The sequence below is a fragment of the Temnothorax longispinosus genome, chromosome 5, assembly GCF_030848805.1.
Source record: "Temnothorax longispinosus isolate EJ_2023e chromosome 5, Tlon_JGU_v1, whole genome shotgun sequence".
Classification (NCBI taxonomy): Eukaryota; Metazoa; Arthropoda; class Insecta; order Hymenoptera; family Formicidae; genus Temnothorax; species Temnothorax longispinosus.
In genome coordinates this window covers 6,724,897-6,746,752 of record NC_092362.1, presented here as the reverse complement: position 1 = coordinate 6,746,752, position 21,856 = coordinate 6,724,897, and the positions used below count along the sequence as shown (strand labels likewise).

General features: G+C 38.8%; 1 protein-coding gene and 1 pseudogene across 12 annotated transcripts in view; one reads left to right on the top strand and one right to left on the bottom strand.

Moving 5' to 3' along the window:
• Window positions 1-21,856, bottom strand: part of Kcc (solute carrier family 12 member kcc) — a 76,296-nt gene that overhangs the window by 24,279 nt on the left and 30,161 nt on the right. Inside the window, exon 1 of one of the 12 annotated variants that reach the window (XM_071778555.1) lies at window positions 3,264-4,788. The exons of the other annotated variants lie outside the window; for them this stretch is intronic. Coding sequence (XP_071634656.1) covers window positions 3,264-3,336 — 73 coding nt within the window. The 5' untranslated portion in view covers window positions 3,337-4,788. Of the gene's footprint in view, window positions 1-3,263; window positions 4,789-21,856 lie in introns of those variants that run through there. 12 annotated transcript variants of the gene reach the window in all.
• LOC139813203 (uncharacterized) lies at window positions 4,788-5,931 on the top strand (annotated as a pseudogene).

Genomic DNA, 21,856 nt, shown 5'->3' with positions numbered 1-21,856 from the left:
CCTTTGACCGATTTGGATCAAATTTTGCATCATTACTCTCTGGACCTCTCTGGAAAATATAGACTACCACGGATAACCCCACAGATTTTATCCCCTTGACATCAAAGCTCGAGCTACGAGCCGGGTTTAAGCTAGTATTTTATATTATATTACGTTGTAATAAACTAAATATAGATATATATAAATGATATAAAATAGATACAAAATAAATTATATTATACTTATATTTTTCAATCATTTTTTACCTAACATATTAATTCATTCCCTTTCTCGATTCGTGTACATTGTGCAAAAACAGAATAATAATGACATAAATATATTTAGAATAATAAATTTCTTTCGCCAGTATAGAATAACAATTCAAGTAATTTCTTTAATAAATATGTTTAATTTTACAAGGTTTCCCTAGCAGGATTGCTAAACAACGTAATCGACTGCTATCAACGTAAGACGATTTCGCAAAACAAAACAGTTGTTTTCTGCGATTTCCATGAATCTTCTAAGTGTCTTACAAGATTTAGTCTCAAAAAGCGAATTTTACAAATAGATTCTTGAGTCATTTTATTCTGAATTTAACAGTGTATTGAAGAAAACCAATAATAACGTTTTACCATCTATGTTTCGGAAGATTGTTGAGTCAAAACAGACTTTAAAATTGGGATCAAATCGCAAGCTTTACGCCGCTCGGATGTCGTTCGCGAGACGAACTTTGACCTTTGATCGTCGTTACTGCCGAGTATTCGGAGCAATGCTTCACGTTCTGCTGATCAAAGGACTCTACCTCCCTTGCCTCAATGTGCATTTGCATGCACACGTACATACATATGTCACGCGTGTATGCAACGTGCCCCTCCGTCCGACGCAAAGTCGGTTGCTGACTGTCGTCGTTTTCAGCGTTCGCTTTGCGACACTGAAGAAGACGCGCTGACAAAATCGCTTTTTACAATTGCATTTAACCGTTCTTTACTCTGCAACAGTCGCGAGTAATCGGTTTTTGTGATAAAATTACCGAAATTTATTACAAATTTTTTTATCACAAATGATAAAGTTAGAAATGTTACGAGCTGGATGTGTTGTTTGAAAAGAAATGTTTGGCGCGCGCAAGACACTATAAGCAAAAGTGTAGATTATTTTTTTTTTTAAGTTTTTATCGACTTTCTGCGAGTATTTGCATATTAATGGTCGTTACTTACCATCGGATATGCTCGTGAAATATGGGCGTTGGGTGGGCCATAATTGCGAAGAATAATCGCGACTTAAAGAGGAACTTTCTCTTTTTGTTGTTCGTGCGAATGGTGAGAAGCGCCACTCCGTCTTATTCTGTCTCGCCGTTAATTGACTCAAGGTCACCCTTTTTTAGCCCGATACTAATTCAATTAAGCACAAGGCCGCGAGGTGAATCGATAGTGCACACGAGAGACAGAGAGAAAGCGTGTATATATGTCCACGGAGTATCCCCGTGGTTTTTAATGCCGAAAGCTTCCTATAGATCCGATTGTCTGACGTCTAGTAAAGTGAAGCTTTATACTTTCATTCCCTTTATCTACTACCGAGTGTCAATCCGCGCGCGGACCTAATCAGATTTACGATCTTACGTATATAGCTGAGTAAAACGAGAGATACTTTCTGTTTTATAGATAATGTCTGCTCCAATTCACGACTATATAAGTAAAGTAAAACTAATAATTATATTGAAACGTTAAATATATATTGTCTACATTAATGCGCTTGCTAAAAAGTGATATATTAATTTTTTGATAAAACTGTCACTTATTATATATGTCCAAAAAATGATCTGCAGTATAAGATTAAATTATAGAGAAATATAATTATTTAAAACACTTTTGATAAATGATCGAACGAATAACATGATTATCTATATATCTCTGAAATTTCATAACTGAGAATGGAGTTTCTGATCAAACATGAATCAAAATTAGTATCTAAATATTTTAGCTAAAGAAAATAAATCTCAGATTTATCACATATTTTAGACAAACTGTCTGGATAAGTTAACGATAGATATCCGTGAGCGAGGAAAATTTGATACGTGTGAGATCCTAACTCATAACAAGTGGCTGACAAGTGGAGGGAGGGGGGGTGGGTAGATTCTATCCCAAAGTCTTTCCTCATATTCTAGCTCTCACCGGAAATTTTACATTATTAATAAACTATTTCTCATGCAAAACTGATTCTTTATTATGCTTTGCAATATTAAGATACAATCAAAACTTTACATTCAATTTGAATTCAGCATCTACATTCCATTTCGAACTGCTATTATATTTAATATGGCTTATATATTTTAATATGGGGTGGGAAGTATTCTGTGACTCAAGTTGCGTGATTAAAACAATGTCCCAAGGCCTAAATTAACATTAATCACACTAATGAATTAGCGAGTCGACAGCTTTAAGCTCGCATGAAGATTCACAAACGTCGCTTTCCTCGATGGAAAATCTCAAATTTTGGAAATTTTATCACAAGAACCGATCACTCGCGACTGTCGCAGAGTAAAGAATAGTTAAATGCAATTGTAAAAAGCGACTTTGTCAGTGATTCTCCTTCAGTAAAACGGACGTCACGAAAACGGCGACAGTCAGCAACCGACTTTGCATCGAGCGAAGGGGCACGCTGCGTACACGCGTGACATATGTATGTATGTGTGCATGCAAAAGGATAACCTTGAGTCAATTAACGGCGAGACAGAATAAGACAGAGTGGCGCTTCTCATCACTCGCACGAACAACAAAAAGAGAAAGTTTCTCTTTAAGTCGCGATTATTCTTCGCAATAATGGCCCACCCAACGCCCATATTTCACGACGGTAAGTAACGGCCATTAATATGCGAACACTCGCAGAAAGTCGATAAAGTCTTTAAAAAAGAAAATGATCTACACTTTTGCTAGCGTCTTGCGCGCGCCAAATATTTCTTTTCAAACAACATACATGAAATCAGCTCGTACAATTTCTAATTTCATTATTTCTAATAAAAAAATTCAATTTTTCATTTTTATCTGCTACTACTACTGCTGTATATTAATTTCTATTTTCTATAAATAGTAAACTTCTATTTTCATCAAGACATACTATAATTGATTAACCCATACACACTGAAAAATTTTTCCAGATACTATTGCCCTACTTCAAATCTGTATACTTTCATGATTGTAGAAGGCAATTTGACGTATTTTGCGCACGCGGAAGTTGAGCGGATCGGAGCGGAATTAAGGGGGTGTCGAGGAACATGCAATGATGCGTACCAGCTTGGGGACGTGCTGGCGAACCGTCGGGCACGACGATCTTGATCTGCGACTTCGGCGTGCCCTCGCTCATGGTAGTTTCGACACGTCTTCGATTTTCCACCGACCGGGGGTGGGAAACACGAGGCCCCCTCTTCCAGCTGCCACCCAAAGCTCAGTGCCGTCCACGCTTTTCCGACACCCGCGTGAGTTGCAGGATCTTTATCTCGATCGTCGCAGGATCCTCTTCCCGCAGAATGTCTCTCGTCGTTAATTTTTTTTTATTTGTACTGATTACTTTGATACAAGCTTTAGGTGAAACTGCACTTTTACCCTAATTTACGCGTAAGATCAGTCGCTGCGACGTCGATCTCTGCGAAATCCCGATCGATGATCGTTCTGAACCCCGTTGTACGAGATCAAGAATTTTTGGCGAAAAGTGAGCGAAAAAATTCGATGATCTATCCTCTCGATTCGCCAGGAATGACGATTTAACTGAACTACAGGATCACAAAATCGGTATGCGATCGATGGGGGATCTAGCTGATTTGGGATCTATATTTTCGAGTATCTTGCAATTGCACAGATTTTACTGGTTGTTTATGGTACCAACAATTCAACGTGGAAATCTCGGGCCGCGGACAGATCAGTATAACGCTCAATATCGATCTTGATCTCTGAAATCCCGTGGAAACGCTTCAGGTGTGGAAGAAGACGTGGAAACTCGTGAAGAGGCCAGAGCGCTCCTAGCTCTCGCACGACGGTTCGCCAAATTCCGCGCGACTTACTTTCCGCCTCGATCCCTCTCGTCAACCCTTTCGCGATCTGGGAGGAGCCGAGCCGTGCGCCGAGCCGCGCGACACGGGTGGCGAGAGCGGCGTACGGCCGCGAGGCGGGCGCTCTCAGTCTCTCAGCGGGTGCATCTCTTCCTCCCTCCCCCCTCTTCTCTCGCAGGCGGTGTCACAAGGTCACGAGATCACTGGGTTCGGCTGGATTCACGCGCGCTGGCGTACGTACGTTCGATCGATCAGTCGGTCGGTCGGTCGCGGTTCCCACCGACCGGGAAGTACTTTGCCGATCAACGATCGCGCGATTGCGCTGCACACAATAAACACACGTATACACACAGATACGCACGCGATCGAGTCACGTCTCTAGATTTTCTTCGAGACTCGATATCAATCGTCTAATAAATAAAACGAGACAGTTGAGACCGTGCCACCGCGATTGATAGTTAGGACCAGTCGATGCCGCGATGCGATCCTGCGACCGGGACGGCACCAGGGAGACCAGACGGTGAGACGGCGCACCAAGGAAAGCGGGAGCGCAGCGCGCGTCTGACTATCGCGGAGCGTAGCTACTGCGCCGCGGCTGACTAGATCGCGGACAGTCGCTACTGAGCTGAGCGCAGTGGTACAATCCGTGGTGTGTCGGACGTACTGGCTGCTTCCTTCTCCGGCGCGTTGCGGAGTCACGGGTCACCACCCTTGCGCGTCTCTTCCTGGACCAAATCTCCCTCCGTTCTCCCTCACTCGTCGCGCGTTTCCAATCTCATTCCTCCCTCTTTCTTCTCTCTCTTTCTCTCTCTCTTTCGCTCTTTCTCCTCACACGCTGATCGCTTCAACGTGCCGAGCGTGCAACGATCGCCCGATGCTGACTCGCACGACGGCGGCTTTCCCTCGCAGAAAACGTCGACTGCCGCGCGCGCGCTACTGCGAGGGGGTCGGTGACGGCGACAAAGCGTTCTCCCCGGCTTTTCCAGGGGTTCCTCTCCTTCTCCCCCTGCGCCCCTTCGTCGTCGCGCGCGCGCGCGCTTTTACGCCCTCTCCTCTCGATGATCTTCCTCTCTCCTCCTGACTCCCCGCGGCCACGATGCGTTTCCTGTCTCGCTTCATCTCGGCACGCGTCCCCCTCTCGCTCCTCTCGCGTCGGAGGACCGCGAGGTGTCCCGGGCGTAGTGAGCAGCTCTCACCCGCTTTTCCACCCTCGTACGGCGCCTGCGCGTCCCGGGGATGTTCCCCTCGCTCACCCCGCGTGCTCTCCTTCCGCCTCCCTGACCATCCGTCCTGCGGATGCCCTCTCGGTCTCTCTTCGGTCCACGCTACCCTCCTTCGTCCCCATTCTCCTCTCATCATGCTGCTCCGCAAGCGCTCGCCTCTCTCTCGCCTGGTCTACCCGCTTTTCTTCTCTTTCCCTCTTTTCTATTAGGTGGTCGTCTCTTTTATCAGCCGTCCTCTTCCTCCCGCCAGTGTTATCTCGTCGGACCACGCTCCTCGCGTATACGAAGCTGCCCTTCCGGAGGGCACCCAAGTTTTTTGGCCGGACACTTACGACGGATTTGAATGCGTGCGAGATGCGAAAGCGGGTCACGGTTTCGTCTCTCTCGAAAGAAATGCAAGGGACAATGAAGTCGAGTAAAAACAGTTTTCGTCGACCTAGTTTTTCCGTATAGAACGGACAAAACAAAACTGAAAAAAAAAAATGCTTCCAATTTGCCCTTAAACTTTATTTTTAATTTAATTTCCACTTTTTCAGCACACTCGCATATATTCGCAAACCGCCGCGCGACGAATTCATTTGTCTGTCTCTCTCACGAGAATGAGAGCGGAATAAGAACACGCGACATATACGAATTACCGACATTAAAAGCGCGGGATTTATCGTGCCTGTTGCGATTCCGATACAATAAATCGTCTTTGCACGAGTATTGCGAGTAAAGACATGTCGACGCTTTACGGCGATCGCGATTGCGTGACTTTTTTCAAACATTATTCGACGAACGCAAGACACATGTCTTTTCTCTTTCTCTCTCTCTCTCTCTATCCCGTAAATACATGTGTGCGCGAAAAAGAAAAAGGCTCCACACTCGCAGCGCCGGTTATTTATGTTCACACCTACGGGATGATCACATAAACCGAGGCTTAAAGCCCTACTTTAAATCGGAACACCAGCTTTAAGCGGAGCTTCGCGATATAAAAAAAAAGGAAAAGAGACCCAGGTGACATCTCACAACCGTTCGCAATCCTTCCGTTATGCAAAGCACCGTTCGTGTACTTACGAGTGGAGATATTATTGAGAGCGTGATAATATGTCGAAGATGATGTTCACGCATTTAAAGTAATCTCGGATTTCATATTTTCTAACGCACATTTCCACCAAGTATAAAAGGTATAAAAAATTTCATTTAAGTATTTAATGTAGTTTATTATTTAGTTTTCTTTCAATAATGTATTTTTCAAGTTTTCTTCTTTAGGAAGTTTCATTTCCTTTAGAAAAAGAAATCATGCGCGCGCGTGCGTATTCTAGAATGCAACGACAAAATTATTCTCACTGCATTTTGATGTCGAGTAGATAACATTGCCTCACGTAATGACGTATACAAGAGTGACTCACGGGACAATGAAAATTATATCGCTGAAATTAAAATGCCCTGCGGTAGCTAACTCCCACCGGATAATATGGCGCAGTTTTACTATAATATAATTTTATTATACCATTGGTAGTAAAAGAGAGCTAACCGCTCGTAATTTTGATGCAGTACAGCACCGGTGTCTTCCTCAAGCATTATCCACTATCGCCGTCGACATATGAATTTTAAAAGTAGTCCCTTTTTCTTCTCTCTCTCTCTCTCTCTCTCTCTCTCTCTCTCTCTCGCCGTTCGTAACTAGCAAGCCGAATAGCGAGGCGCGAGAATCCGGGAATCGAATACGAGAGTTCAAAAATAATAGGAACCGTCCCGAGAGCTCAGGCAAATTTGACTTGCATCGAAAAACGTTCATCGATATCAACGAACTGGCATAACTGTTTTTGCGAAATAGCAAAAGATGATAGAGAGTTAATTGATTCATACGGACCATTCGATTACAGTCTGACTGTCTGTTTTATTCTACTTAAAACGGATATTATGAAATTATAACTTAGATTTTAGAAGCTATAGAAGTCGAAAATTTTAAAATATTTAAAATTAACAAAAAAATACACGACATTCGCTTAAGTTTTTAAAATTTAAGCGTAGTTTTCTTTTGATCAACTAAGGAATGATCGATTTCAAATTAATCAATGAGATCATTGACAATAGAGAGCCTACACTGTTAAATATTAAAGGATGAAATTTAAACCAATATCTTGAATTAAATAATATTTTGTTATTTTTAACTACCATTAACTACTGTGTGTCAAAATTTATTATTTAAACACAAAACAGTGTTATTTTAACTCCATTGGTTTAGTTTTTAACATTGTTAAAGACTAAACCAATGGAGTTAAAATTTAACATTGTTTTAAATTAACGACATATTGAATAGGGGCAGTGCCGACCTATAGGAATGGTTTTAAAAATGACTCAAATTGAGTCACTTCACACAATTGATAATTTGACATTACGAGTTTAACAGTGTAAGAGAAATCTGGGCCATCTTATGTATTTATATAAAAAGAAAAATAAGATAACGACTCGACCTAATGCAGGCAGACTCCAGAACATTATTGTAGGAAATTTATAACGCAACAGTAATTTAACGTTTCGTATACGGATACAAATCGGCAAATTTAACCCGTGCACAACAGCGGCGGTGCTAAAATTTGCACGTTCGAGTAAATTAGCGAGCGTGCAACCCAGTTGTGAAATTTCATGTATTTCATGTATACGGGCTTAATTAAAGCGATGTTATGTGCCGTTCCCTGTACATACAGTGACGAATGGCATGTTTTCGAAAAATATATGAGAGAAAGAGAGAGAAAGAGAGATCGAGAAAGAGACGGAGAGGGAGAGTCCGTTTTATGCTCGCATAAAACCGCCTACGTGCATCTCGCTGCGAGATGCAATCGTTAAAACGTTATTACTGATTTTTGCGCGCTTCTCACAGCAGCAAAGCCGGCACACGATAAAGAAATACTCATTGGAGCAAGATAATGAAACTGATGGCAAAGTTCTGTTCGCCGGAACTTCTCGTGGAATTATCGTAAAGACGGTGAATCGCCTTGAAGCCGCATAAAGATTCGAGGCATCAAGCTGCATATTGTACCAAGCAATTCAAATAAAAGTTTCGACTTTCCGTAGCTCTTATTCCCACTTCTGTACACAAGAAATATAGTGACTTAATAACTCGAGTTGAACTCTGCATGATCCGCATCTTTTATTTCTAACAGCGAATTTCTATGTAAACCACTTTATATTTGAAGAAGAAAATGTTGCTTCCCTCGCATTTTACTTACAAATTGGTATTTTTAGTTGTATGAAATATCCGGAATTATTTCTTACAAAGATTATCATAAAAACAAAAAATGAAAAGAAAAATACAGGTACTTCATTTATTTCTTACCTTAAATAAATCTTAGTTTAAATTTTGCAACGTCGGCAATTTATTAGTAGTTTAGTGACTCTCCGGAGTGGAATATTAAATGATAAAAGACACGACCAAAATGATATTGGGATCTCTATTGCAAATAGCCACAATTTTGCGGAATAGCGATGGTCGCTGCGATCGATACAACATGCGGTGCACCTATATCGGGAAACGTTGAATGAGTTGCAGCGGACCTTCGTAATTTTCGACAGGAGTTTGCAGAACACGTGGAGCGAACTAATTCGATTATGGACAATCTGACCGCGCCGAGGGAAAATTTAAAGTTCACTCGAGCAGAGCGAGCACGCGATGTTGTAATTGCCGATTCCGTTATTATTTCATTAGCGTAATGCATGTAACAATGTAAATTAGTAGCACGTAACACGAAACATCGCGCAACACAGAGATTCACCACCAAATTGCGAAAAATTGAACGATCCTGATATATATCACATTTTAATTACACGTGCCGTGCCGTCTATATGTTTGCATCGTAATAAAATAAAGGATCGTCATATGTTTGCATCGTAATAAAATAAAGGATCGATATCAATTTCACCGTGTTAAATCCAAGTCAATTTGTGTAACTTGTATTGCGCATGATGGTAACGCGGTGGAATAAATTCATATTGTAAGCATACGTTGACAATATACACGTATACAATAACGCTGCGAGTATGTCACGAACACTAAATCAGAGTTTATTTAATCTCAAGCTCGCATCCTGTTAATTTTCAGTGGATAATTTGCATTCCTAGGAGATTCCTAAAGAGAGAGAGAAAGAGAGAGAGAAAGAGAGGGGGGGGAGAGAGGAAGGAAGGGAGGGAGAAAAAGGAAGAGAGATCGATGGAGAAAATCTGTGTGCAACTCTTGTCGAGTAATTTTGCTAAGTGAAATGCACCCAGGAATTAATTCGTCAGTAAACTAAACTACTGACGTCTATTTAAAGTTCACTCCACTTAAATTGATGTTCACATAAACTGCCATCCCGTTGTGTCATTATCTTTAAGCGACTAATAATTTACCGCTTTTAGAACTGTCGTACGAAGTGGTCGATTTATGACATCGATTATTAATAATTAATCGTCCTTGATGACTCTGTCTCACATTGAAAGAATCATTTAGAATATCATTAGAGAGTAAATTATCGAATTCTTCAAACAAAAGTTACAAGCTAAGTAATTACTATTAAATTTTGATCTTAGAGAATTTTCCTTACAGAGTAAGGGAGAGCGCAAAGTTATTTTCCCAGAGGCTAAGTAACCCTGAGAGTATGCTTCTTGCAGTAATAAATTATCCAGGTAAGATTATTAGAACTAGAGAGAGATAATAGGAAGTAATATAGAGATAAGGAATCGAATGGTGAGAGAGTGGTTTAAAAGTCTTTCGAGCTGCTCGCGAAAGAAATATGGATATTACGGTTGCTCTCTGCGAAAGGGTTGGCTATAATTTAACCGTGAGAGGCGTTACCGCGTGCCACTCTTCACGATGCTCGTGTGAAACCGCGATGCTGAGGAGTATTCGGGATAACGAGCAGAATATAGGGCAGAAACTTTGGACGCGTTACGAACAGGTCTACACGAATCGTAGCGCTGGCTGTTCGATTTTTATCGCTGACGAAGAGCAAATAAAAGTGCCAATATTGTACGTTAGCGCGTCAAGAAATCTCGTTGGTACATTAATTAATAGAAAATAATGCCGGACGTGATTTTATTCAGATAATAGATAAACATATAAAAAAACAAATAAGGATTTTTTTTTGCGGAAATAACTAATTAGCGTAAATAGGTTTCAGATCAAATAAGAATTTATAGAAAAAATTAGACGCGGATAATTTATATTCTAATACTTATTTGTTGAATAATTTTAATTTTTGTGCTGCAATTCTGATTTTATTCTTATTATTTTTATAAGTTATTTGATAACTCTTAATTATTGTCGTTAAAATGATTGATTATCTAAAGTATCATGATTAAACATCAGATATTAAAAATACACAACGAAATCTTTTCTATAATAGACGATGATATCTTTTCTATAATCCTAAATAAACTTTCTTACGGAACTTTAATTTCTCAGAGAATCAGAGAGTCAATTACAAAGATATTTAAAGTTCAATGTTGTCGGAGTAGACTCAGACCGGAGAAATTCTTGTTAAAGAAATATCGTTTGTGAGTTTGTCAAATGTCTTTAAATAAGAAGTAAACGAGAAAAGAGGTATTAATCCCGAAAATACTTCGTATCCCAATTCTCGATTCCAATCTAAGGCCTCCCTAGATTCACACTTTTAGCGTGCATCTTGAACAAGTTTCTTATGATCTATAAGAAAGCTATAAACCCGCTCGATTTTCTCCGGGACGTGGAAGGGTGTCTCACCCGTGCCGTTATACGTCATTAAGGGCGGACAGATGGAAGGGCGCGGAGAGCCGACTTGTACGGCGAGTTTATGGTGGCTGAAGCGCACCGGCGGCGAAAGATGCCGGGCAAGCGGGGATTGTCGACAGCCTGGGGATGACGTCATCCCCGGGTGAACGATGACGTAAAAGCCGGGGTAACGTTACGTTACGCAAGCGTGAGAGATGCGCGCTGCGCGCGCTCACCCACTGCCCTACTTTCTGCCTCGCGCGCGCATCACCCCCGACTCGGGGATGAACTCGGCGCTCGTTTCATCTCTTCGTCCTCTTCACGTCTTTCTCCTGCCCCGCGTGTCGCGGTAGTGCGCGAACCGCGTGTCGAGAAGCAGAATTAACTCTCATTTCGAAAGGCTTTCTGTGTAAACCCTATTTATTTAAGCGTTTAGCCGCGCGGAAACGTGGAAAATGAAGAGTTCGAAAGTTTATCGAGATAAAGATCTTTTGCTATCTCTCTTTATTGCGTATACGTATACTTAATATTACAGAACTTTCATCTGAAATTATTTTAATAAATTAATCGTTTGAAAAAATATTTTATTTGCGATAATACTCCTAAAATATAAATATCGAATGTTACCTTTACACATTTCGATATTATTCAGTACGAGTTATATTTATTTTAACATTTAACCGACATTTTAACAGAGACAAATAAAACTTTTGTCGGAAGTAATGCCCGAGAGAGCATTTTTTAAATTCTTTTAAGGCCATAAAATATTTTTACATAATTCTTTCCAATTTTTCATTATATTTTTTTTAAACATTGCATTTCAACATTTTTCAACAAGTTCTTTTCGTATCAGAGTATTTATCCATATTGGCATGAAAAATTGGATATTTGTTATATTGAAAAATATTTTCGTTAATCCTTTTATTTAGTATATAAAATAAAATGTTTGTGCAATAAATCTTTTTTTAAAATTTCGATAGCTTTTCGGTATGGCTTTAGTGTATAATACTTTAATAAATCCGCGCGATATTGTGTGAAGTCACAGTAAAGCTTAGAATAGACACGTTTGTCAGAAATTTTAATAAAATACGAAGTTTAATATTCACGCAGCAGCGTTCTTCTGTTATACGACACCGGGTAAGAATTAATGCGGCGACTTTCAGATAGATCGGCAAAATTGGCGAAAATTCCAGAAGATCGCCTCGAGCACCGAGATCGTCCTCTCTCATCTTCGCGTATTCAAGCTCCATTAAGTTCAACACCGTAGGAGATGCCCTGCGGCTATGGACCCGGGATAAGAATCGCATCGACTTCCCCTTATCTGGGTCAAAGGTATGCACAGCACGTCGGACATACACGTGCCTGTGTAAATCTGTGAGATGCGCGTGTGTATGCGTTCACATCGCATCCCAGCGCGGTAAACAACATTGACACTGACGGCTTGGCTCTCGATCTGCATCATTAATATACAACACGTTCAAGCCGATTCACGCGATTAAGACACACAACAAGATAACGGGATGAATATCGTTGGAAACACGAGGATTAACAACTTTGAGAGATGATCGGAGATTAACATTAAAAGAAAACTGGAAAACGGCTTTTAAACGATTATAAGAAGTATCTGCTTATCATCGAGATAAGCTCCGCTCTTAGATTGTTCCAAGGCGATGTTCAACTTAAAGAGATAGAGAAGCGCCCTTTAATTATTTCGGAAATCAGCGATTAGTGGTTAAAGGAAATTCCATTGCGGATTTGGCTGATTAAGAGACACTTCCCGACCGTTACAATGGCTTGTTAATCGCTCTGAGGCATGAGCTTCCTGAGTGATTAAATCTCTCCTTTAACATCAATTGAAAATTAAATATTGAAAAGAATTAAATAATTAAAATACATTTTAAGATTTTTGCGAAAATGGAAAAAGTTGTTTTCCACAAAAGACAACTATTTTAACAAATTGAAATAATCCATAATCCGTTAAACGTTAAACAATTCCAATAATATAATAAATTTAAGAATTGCAGTGATGTAATGATTTGTAAAACAAACGCTGATTTGAGAAAATGATAATGCTCAACTTTTCAAATTGGTTCGCAGCAACTCTCATGGAACTTTAAATTAAACTTGAAGAGACACTAGACAGCTGTCGCGAATAACCAACTGCAAGATAAATGCGTGACACAGAAGTGTCCGAAAGATCGTATAACGATTTTGAGCTAGCGACGAAAGAACAAATTATAACCACCGGTCACTTGACCGCCGCATCTTTACATGGTTTATCGCATATGTCGCTTAAATGTGCAAGGTCGATGGTGAATTATCGACTGGAAATTGCGAGGGACGGATTATCGGGCACCGAGGTCCTTAATAAGCGTTCCCTCACGGCAATTTGCACGGGTGGTGTTGCATCAAACGGCTGACATTAAAACGCGCAATTCGGTCGCACGCATTATGCAGGATGATCTATATCGGGAAAGACGGGAAGATATTTCGAAAGGACGAGATAAAACGTGTCACGAAATTACTCAAGGATAAAAAATTTATGAGTTACGACGGATTCTCTACATGAAATAAATATCGAAATCTGTCAGGGGTGCAATAAAATTTTACTTCCCAATTAATTTTCGATAAATTTTCACCTAGATTGAAATAAATGTCGCAACAAATAACTATCAAAAAATAAATTTAAACGTCACCTAATTTTTGTAGTCGTAAATAACGCTGAATGTATGCAATTAACAGTAGTGTCGCGGTAACAGTAGGAATAATGAAATCGTAATTAACAACAGCGTCAATCGACCGCAAAACCGACACATCGTCGATCCTAATGATCCTAATTGATCGACGTACTAAACAAGATACGACACTGATCGCGAGTTTGCACACAGCGAATCAAGATGCACCGCGAAAAAATCCGAAGAACTCGAAGAATGTCTCGATTGAGATCGCAATTCGCATTCAGTCGTGATTGAAAAACGCAAATGCAATAACTGCATCACAGAGATAATTCAGATGATGTGAAAAAGAAGAAAAAATACAAAAGATATTATTGTCGTAGCGGCAATATAACGTGATAAATTAGAGAGAGGTATTTAAAAATATATATAGGTTTTTTACTAATTAAAATGCGATATTGCAAGTGTAAATAACGGTATGAATCGGTATCTTAAATTCTTAATTCTCAATTCTACATCCAAGTTAAGTTATTAGTTACTAATTAACGATTCAATTCAGGCTTTGCTTTTCCGAAAAGTAGAACTCTGGAGAAGATGTATGATAAAGTTGTAGTTTTCCGAAGCAGGCTGGATGTGTATTGTGTGTGTGTGTGTGTTCTCTAGGGTTGCGGCCCACTTTGCACATATGGTTAAGGTATCTATCGGATAAATCGCCGTCAAATAACTCGTTCGAAGGATTCATCTGGTGGAGCAAATAGTTCGATCCGCCGTCCGTTCGCATCGGTGACAAGCTTGCCCGCTGTTCTCGTCTCTGTTCCGAGAGCGGCAGATCGATACAGCGGAGTCTGCGTCTCCAATCCGCGTGTATATATACTTTATTACCACGCGGTGCACCCGGTACATGCCCCGGGTACAGGGTGGTCCCCGCGACGATAATGCAAGCCACGTTCCATGGAGATTATCGCGTCTGTAAAAGAGGTTTATCGTCTGTTCCCGGCTCGCCCGATGCTTTTCGAAAATAAAAAGCGACACCGCGCGGGAGACTTCGTCAGGGAGCCGCCTGCTCTGCATCCAAGTTAACTCGCGCGTGTCAGTGTACCGATATACATTTAATCCGGGAATCCGTGGTCGGATTCTGGGATTAAATGTATATCATGTACTAACAATATAATCCCACTTGAAAGTATATCTTTATACATAAAAGACAATCTCGTTCGAGAATGTATGTTCATATAATTTCGCAATTTTGCCTTACAACTTGTCGGAAAAAATACTGATGTTATTCGACTTTTGGGCATCAAAAAATGGATCAAATAACGGCGTAAAACACGCACTTTTTAATTTTAATTTATTATAATAATTGCTTTTTTTTCTAAATTGTGCTTTAAAGAAATTAAAAAAAAGTAAAACAAAAGTAAAAAAAGAAGTAAAAGTTTTACATATTGTTTGTTATGATAAATGCACTTCCTTAGTTTTGTCAAATTTAGAAATAAGAGAAATATTTTTGATATGCCATAACTTGCCATTTATCGCTGCCTGCCAATATTTCAGATATAAAAAATTCTCTCACACAATTCTAAGTTCTGATTAAATATGTGTCGATGCACAACCCGTTTCTACTTGATTCCTTTTCTCTTCTCTTTTTATCTCTCATACCCAATTATTAATTAACGAGATGCTTCCCGAAATTAGCTCAGCTTTATTAATAACCACGACCTCTGTCCTAAGGGGATAAAAAATGACATTCACAATTATGCAAGAAAATGTGCTATTAACGTGTTACTACTCAAGGTATTCAGTCAATACTGACAGTAAACAACTGCAAATGATCGATAAAATGAACTTATTAGATGTTTTCTACTTGTCACATAAATCTCTGACAGGTCTATCTTATAATTTATGTACTTGCAGATATGTAGATCAATAAGATAATAATAGAGTAAAAATTAATTAGATGTGTTTTCAACTTATATGTCACATAAATCTCTGACAGATCTATCTTATAATTTATGTACTTGTAGATATATTTTTTTAGATTAACGAGATAATAACAGAGTAAAAATGAGCGATTGTGGTAATTCACAAATTAATGCGAAATAATTAATAGGAAATGTTTCGCGTGCGCGACTTTAAAATTTCAAAGAGAGGTGAGCCGGTCGACGTCAGAAAATTAGGCGGGCGAGATGACACCCCAAAAACGTATTATTTCGAACTATTATTCATCTCAAATTATCCACAATGGCACCATGGTTAAATAAGCGTGCAGGATACAATCTATATATTGTTAATTTCATTTAACCCGAATAATTTAGTTATCTTAATTAACACACAGAAATGTTTCAAAATGTTAAATTATGCCGATCACGGAATTGTTATTTTAGGAAATCTCGCGTATCGTCCAGTGTAATATACGTGAAAATGATATTTCCGAACAATTCCTCTCAGCTTCTCGATTACGCGATTTTTCGAAATATCGTATATGCGAAAGCTTACCGAGTAAATCTAGATTTAGTGTGAAACTCAACATTCCAATTACACGAAACCGGACTTACTGCCGAGTGAAAACTTAATTGCAATCGCGTAATGCTGTGGGATGAGGCGAAAGGAGACGAATAGGATTAAAGTTATTGCCCAACGTGGGATCTAATCCCTCATCGTATCTCTGATCTCTTCGGCAGCGGAAATAACAGCGATCGCGTAGGAGAGAATCAGTAGCGGAAAAATCGATATCTTTAGCTACAAGAAAATTTACTGAACTGGGGAATATTATATAATCGATTTTAAATACAAAAGAGGCAATACATGTTTTTATATATGGAGGGGTAAAAGTCATAGTGGTGTAAGTCAAATTTTTTTAAATTTTTTCTCGTGTGCATAGATGCAATCTATACAATATATAAATTGCATCTATGCACACGAAAAAATATTTTTAAAAATTTGACTTACACCACTGTGGTTTTTACCCCTCCATATACTGCTATTGTAACGAAACAATAATGAGAATAGTAAATATAAATATTTATATACACTCAAATGCATTCATTCGGTTTGCCTTGCCAATTGAATTTATAATTAATTGAATGTACCGTCGCGGAGTTAAAGGAGAATGCAATTACGATAAAGACCGAAGCTGCTTTGAATAATTCAATAAAGAGATACAACGGGCAGGCGTTTCCTCTGCTCGGTACGTTTTCCAAGCGAGGAAAAAGATGGGACGTTTTCGCGTGATATTAAATTGATAGAAACGCGATAGAGAGGCGCTCGTAAATCCGTGGCATTTAATCTTTCATGCATGCGGCGAATTCCACGCTGTTCCAAGAATGTCACGAAACTCGATGGCAGGTATGCTACCTTCTCTCCCGCGGCAAAGCTAAATATTTGACGGAACAAGCGTGAGAATCGTCTAACGCGGTTTAAAATGTTATATGACGCCCGGTGGCTTTGATGGACGTCGATAATATTTATTTGTGGCCATGAACGTTTTTAGCTAACTCCAACACGGGAATTGCCGAAAAATAAATGTATTGCGTCGCGAATACGACGGTACGACGAGAGAGAAAGTTAAAGAAAAAAATTCAGAATTCTCTCGTATACTTTTAAGCGTATATCCACAGAAATTATCACGGAAAAAAAGGGTTAGCTATTACAGCAAATCTATAAGTCGTAAAATATGAATAACTAACATTTTTTTGCAGCGAGAGCTATATTTTTTGCCGCAAGAGCTATAATTTAGCAATAGTAGCAAAACCTTTTGTTAAAGTTTTGCTACTATTGCTAAATTATAGCTCTCGGTGCAAAAAAATGTTAGTTATCCATATCTTACGACTATAGATCTGCTATAATAGTTAATCCTTCTTTTCCGTGTAATGTGCCTATACCATAAAATATACAGAGCATAATAAATTAAATCATTATTAAATTGGATTATTCTATATGCAATGCTATTGATTAAAAATTAATATTTGTAAAACATAATAATATGAAGTTTTTAAAAGAAAGATTGATGTGTCAGATATATTTTTCAGCGTTATCGTAAAAATTTTTACAGCTTTTTGTATGACGTATATAACCGATTAATCGATCATGACTGGTAGTCCTTAAAGAAAGCGGTTCAGGGCGATGCAGTAAATATTGACCGGCGCACATTCGTCGAATGCAACTAGGGACCAATGAGTATTTTACTGCGACGTAAACCTAGACGATCGTTTATCGGTTCTCGCTTATCGACTTTCGACTTCTACACGAGTGTATCCGGCTACCACTTCCTGTTTTTATTCTCGCACGTTAATCGTCGCACCAGCGCAGCGATCGAAGCTCCGACGATCTAAATAGAACGCCGACGATAATTTTACGCGCTGTTAATTATTTCGAGCATGTTTACTCGAGTCACGTCACCGCGGCATAGACAACAGCTTCAAGCAGACGGATCGCGTTCTTCACCTAACGTTTTTGGGAGGGAAAAAAAGAAAAGAAAACAAGAATTTATAACAAAAAATAGTGAGTAGCGTGAAACACACATGTCGAGTTCAATGTTTCAAATATGAAAAATCGAGGATCTATCTAGTTGATGAGAGTTTGACGTTTACAAAAGCCGAGCCTTTGACATTTCGGATATACGATTTGGGGGAAAAAAGTGTTCCACACATGTTTTACGTAACCCTATATAAGGTAAAATCTGTGAAGCGGACGGATCGCACGTCAATTTACACGTATAGCAACGGCCAGAAAAAACCAGTGATGACGTGATCTAGGATGAGGGGTGTTCACCCTTTTTACCTTCTTGCGCGCGGGTCCGACGCCTTGTATCAATATCTGTAATCGCAACGCTCACAGAGATAGTCGACGGGGATAAACGGTCGATCGAACGGAGGCAACGACAGAGAACAGCGAGTCGCCGAATGATGGAACACAGAGAAAAACAATGGCGTGGGACGGGCCCGGAGAGAATTGGAGCATGCAAAGAGGGAAATCAGTTGGAGGGTTTTCCGAAATTAAGGTCTTAGACAAGAAAATCTTCCACTTTGCGAATAAACCTACATTTTAAAAAATTTTTGATTTTTTATTATTTTCAATCATATATCAATCGAGTTCCGCGTACCTATACATGTATTTCATTGTATATTTGCTGATTGCTCAAACATTCAATTATAAGTATCGCAAAATCTCTGACATGGTTAAAAAATTATATTAAAATTTTTTTTAATTTCTTTAATTATTACCTTAAACATTTAATTATTATCTCAAACATTTGTCCATTTTCTTCAATTTTTTTCTTGGTACTCTTATGAGACACATTTAATAAATCCATTTTATCTGATTTATCACTTATCCAATTTTATCTGTTTATTCTTTCCTTTTCTTTTCCATCATGTTATTTTTATCATAATCAAAAGGACACGAGAATAAAAGATATCATTAACCTAGACCTTAATTAAATATACCACAGTTTCTGAATCTCGCATTTTCGTGCTATGACTTATTTATTATTAGAAAATCATATTACTATTGAGAAAGTGATTATTACAACGAGAAATGGTATAATGATTGGATCCCAGAGTGTTGTTTTAGGATCAAGAATAAGTTATTCCCCAACATAAATTCGTTAAATTCGTATGCCGAGAATATAATTTAATACCATGGATAAAGAAACTAATTGTGTAAATGAAATATTAAACTGAGCGTTCAATTATAGATTCAATGCCACTATTTTGCTTCTTAAATATAATAAATGTTGCAAAGATGCTTATAAATACATTGTAATACCTTACATTCGTAAATGTCCTCTAAATACTTTACCGATCGTACGTCGTTCGTGTGTCGCTCGTTTTGAGTTCCGTATCGTCAAAATTAATGAATTAAATTAAATATTGCAGAGCGCGAAAAGATTGCCGAGGTTACTTCGCGATCGATCGCATATGTAATGAGTATCAGAGAGTCAACGAAAATAACCGCGACATTGAATGGACGACGGAAAGTCTGAATGGCGAAAGAAAAAGGAAAAGTTGAAGCAATAAGATAAATGCCGGAAGGGCGTTGTTGATTTATTTGGAACATTGCTCTACAATCCCGTCTGTCTAAAAAAGATTGCTTCCGCAAGAGTGCATCGATACCGGTGTTACGTATCTAAAGCGTCTAAAATATCAGCCTATAAAAGTGAAGAATCCATGCATGATATACGCCAAGCAAAGCGCTAAAGTTCTATCCACAGCTCTTATTTTAACAACTTATAGTTATAAACTAACCTTTCTATAATCTTTCTTTTTTTTAATAAAAGAAACTTTGTTGTGTCTTAATATTTTTCCTTCTTTCGCCTGAGAAACTATGGTTCAAGTGTCTATCGAGAAAGTCCTTATTCCGGCGGAGATAGTTTCGGATGTTTTGTCGGTTCGAAAACTCGAAAAGAGCAATTCAAGTCACCGAAATATTATATATGTAGAATGCATCGTTGCGCATAAATCTTCACAGATGCGATCGAGTGCCGATCATATTTCTTGAGCACGTCGGAAAAACTGGCTCGAGGTCGGTAGAGGTTTTCGATGAAAATTCGTCGGCACACATCTCCCCCGCGTTCTCCCCTCTACTTGCTCCATTATCCTGGCAATATCCGGCGCAGCATGCGCTTCTGAAAATCGGGTCGGCGCCGGGACCGATCCGGGCGCCCCTCGTCGAGGGAGTAAATTGACAAATTGGGCCAATCAGGTATGAATGTACCGCCAATCATAGCAAACAGCGATATATTTTTTGCTTCCCTCGTGCGCACTTTGTCTTCCGGGAATATAATCCTTCGAACGCGCTAATGACAATAATAATTATAATCCCGGATTTGTTTAATTCCGCAATTTGCATCTGCGATGATTAAGAGACGTGAATTACGAGCAATCACAGATTAAAAAGCTTCTTTATTATTAATTACATTCTAAAATATTCAATTTCTCTCAGAATTTGCTCGCAATTTGATTCGTAAAATTAACGTTAAAATAAACTAATGTTAAAATATTTATGACGTTGAATATTAATATACTGTTAAATTAAAAAAAAAAAGGATTTGTTTCTCTCAAAATTTTTTAAAGAAAAGAATGACTTTTTTAATTTGTAGAAAATAAGTATCTATTATTAAAATAAAGTTTCACTATATGAAACTTGAATCAAAGAATAGTCCGCATACGAATGTAAATCGTATGCGGACGTCAAATAATATTTACGTTGCAACGTACGTTGCAGTTTATTCAATTGTCAGAATTTTTCCGCCAATATAAAATTCTCAAGGTCTGCCGTTTAAAAAATGCGCATTTGCAGAATTACGGAAGAACGGAAGAGCACATTTGCATGACATTTTTTTATGGATACGATTAGCAAAGTTACGCTAGCGGTAGTTTGAACTTAATGTTTCATGAACAGCCTCTGTCATTCGCGTGTATGAAATTATCGTAATAAACTGCGATAGAAAAGTGGCGCTTTTTATCATTGACTGTTTAATGCCGCACGGCGATAAGCGATGTAATAAGAATGTCACCACCGACCGTGCCACGGTCGCTATCATTCCGCGGCATCGTTACCGAGTTGTCTGCGCTCTATCGATTTTCCTCGACCTTGTGCCACGGCGGCGAAGGCATGAATTACCTCGATATATTCTTTCGCCCATTCGTCTGTCTCTTTCTCTTCGTTTCCTTCCGTACGTGCATCCGCGAACTTATATCCAGCGCGCAGGTATCACGAGATGGATCTACGTTTTCCATTAATTTTCTGCTGTCGCTTCTCCCGGTGTAGTGACATCTTCTACCCAACAGAGACAGTTGTCACGGATTTTAAATCGGCGGATAAATCGCCGTGTGCGTCCGCCGATTTTAACGTCCGATTTTAACCGCTGTCAATCGGAAGTTGACAGTCACAAAAAAGAGAACGTGCTTTCTACATTTAATATTATTTTAATATTTACATGTAAATTTTTTTAGACAATTTATAGGAAATTTTTATTCCTTTTTTTAATCTCCTTATCAGAATACTATTACCATATCTCATCGGCAGAATTTACATTTAATTTTAATTTTCCTCTTGACATACTTATATTTTGTCAAGTATAAATAGAAATTGTAAATGAGGTAGTATATTACCAGGCTGCCTTATTAGAATGCTATTACTATATCTCTTTAGTAAAATTTATAAGGTAATTTTCATTTTCTTCTTGACATGCTTATATTTTGCCAAATATAAATAAAAAACATAAATGAGG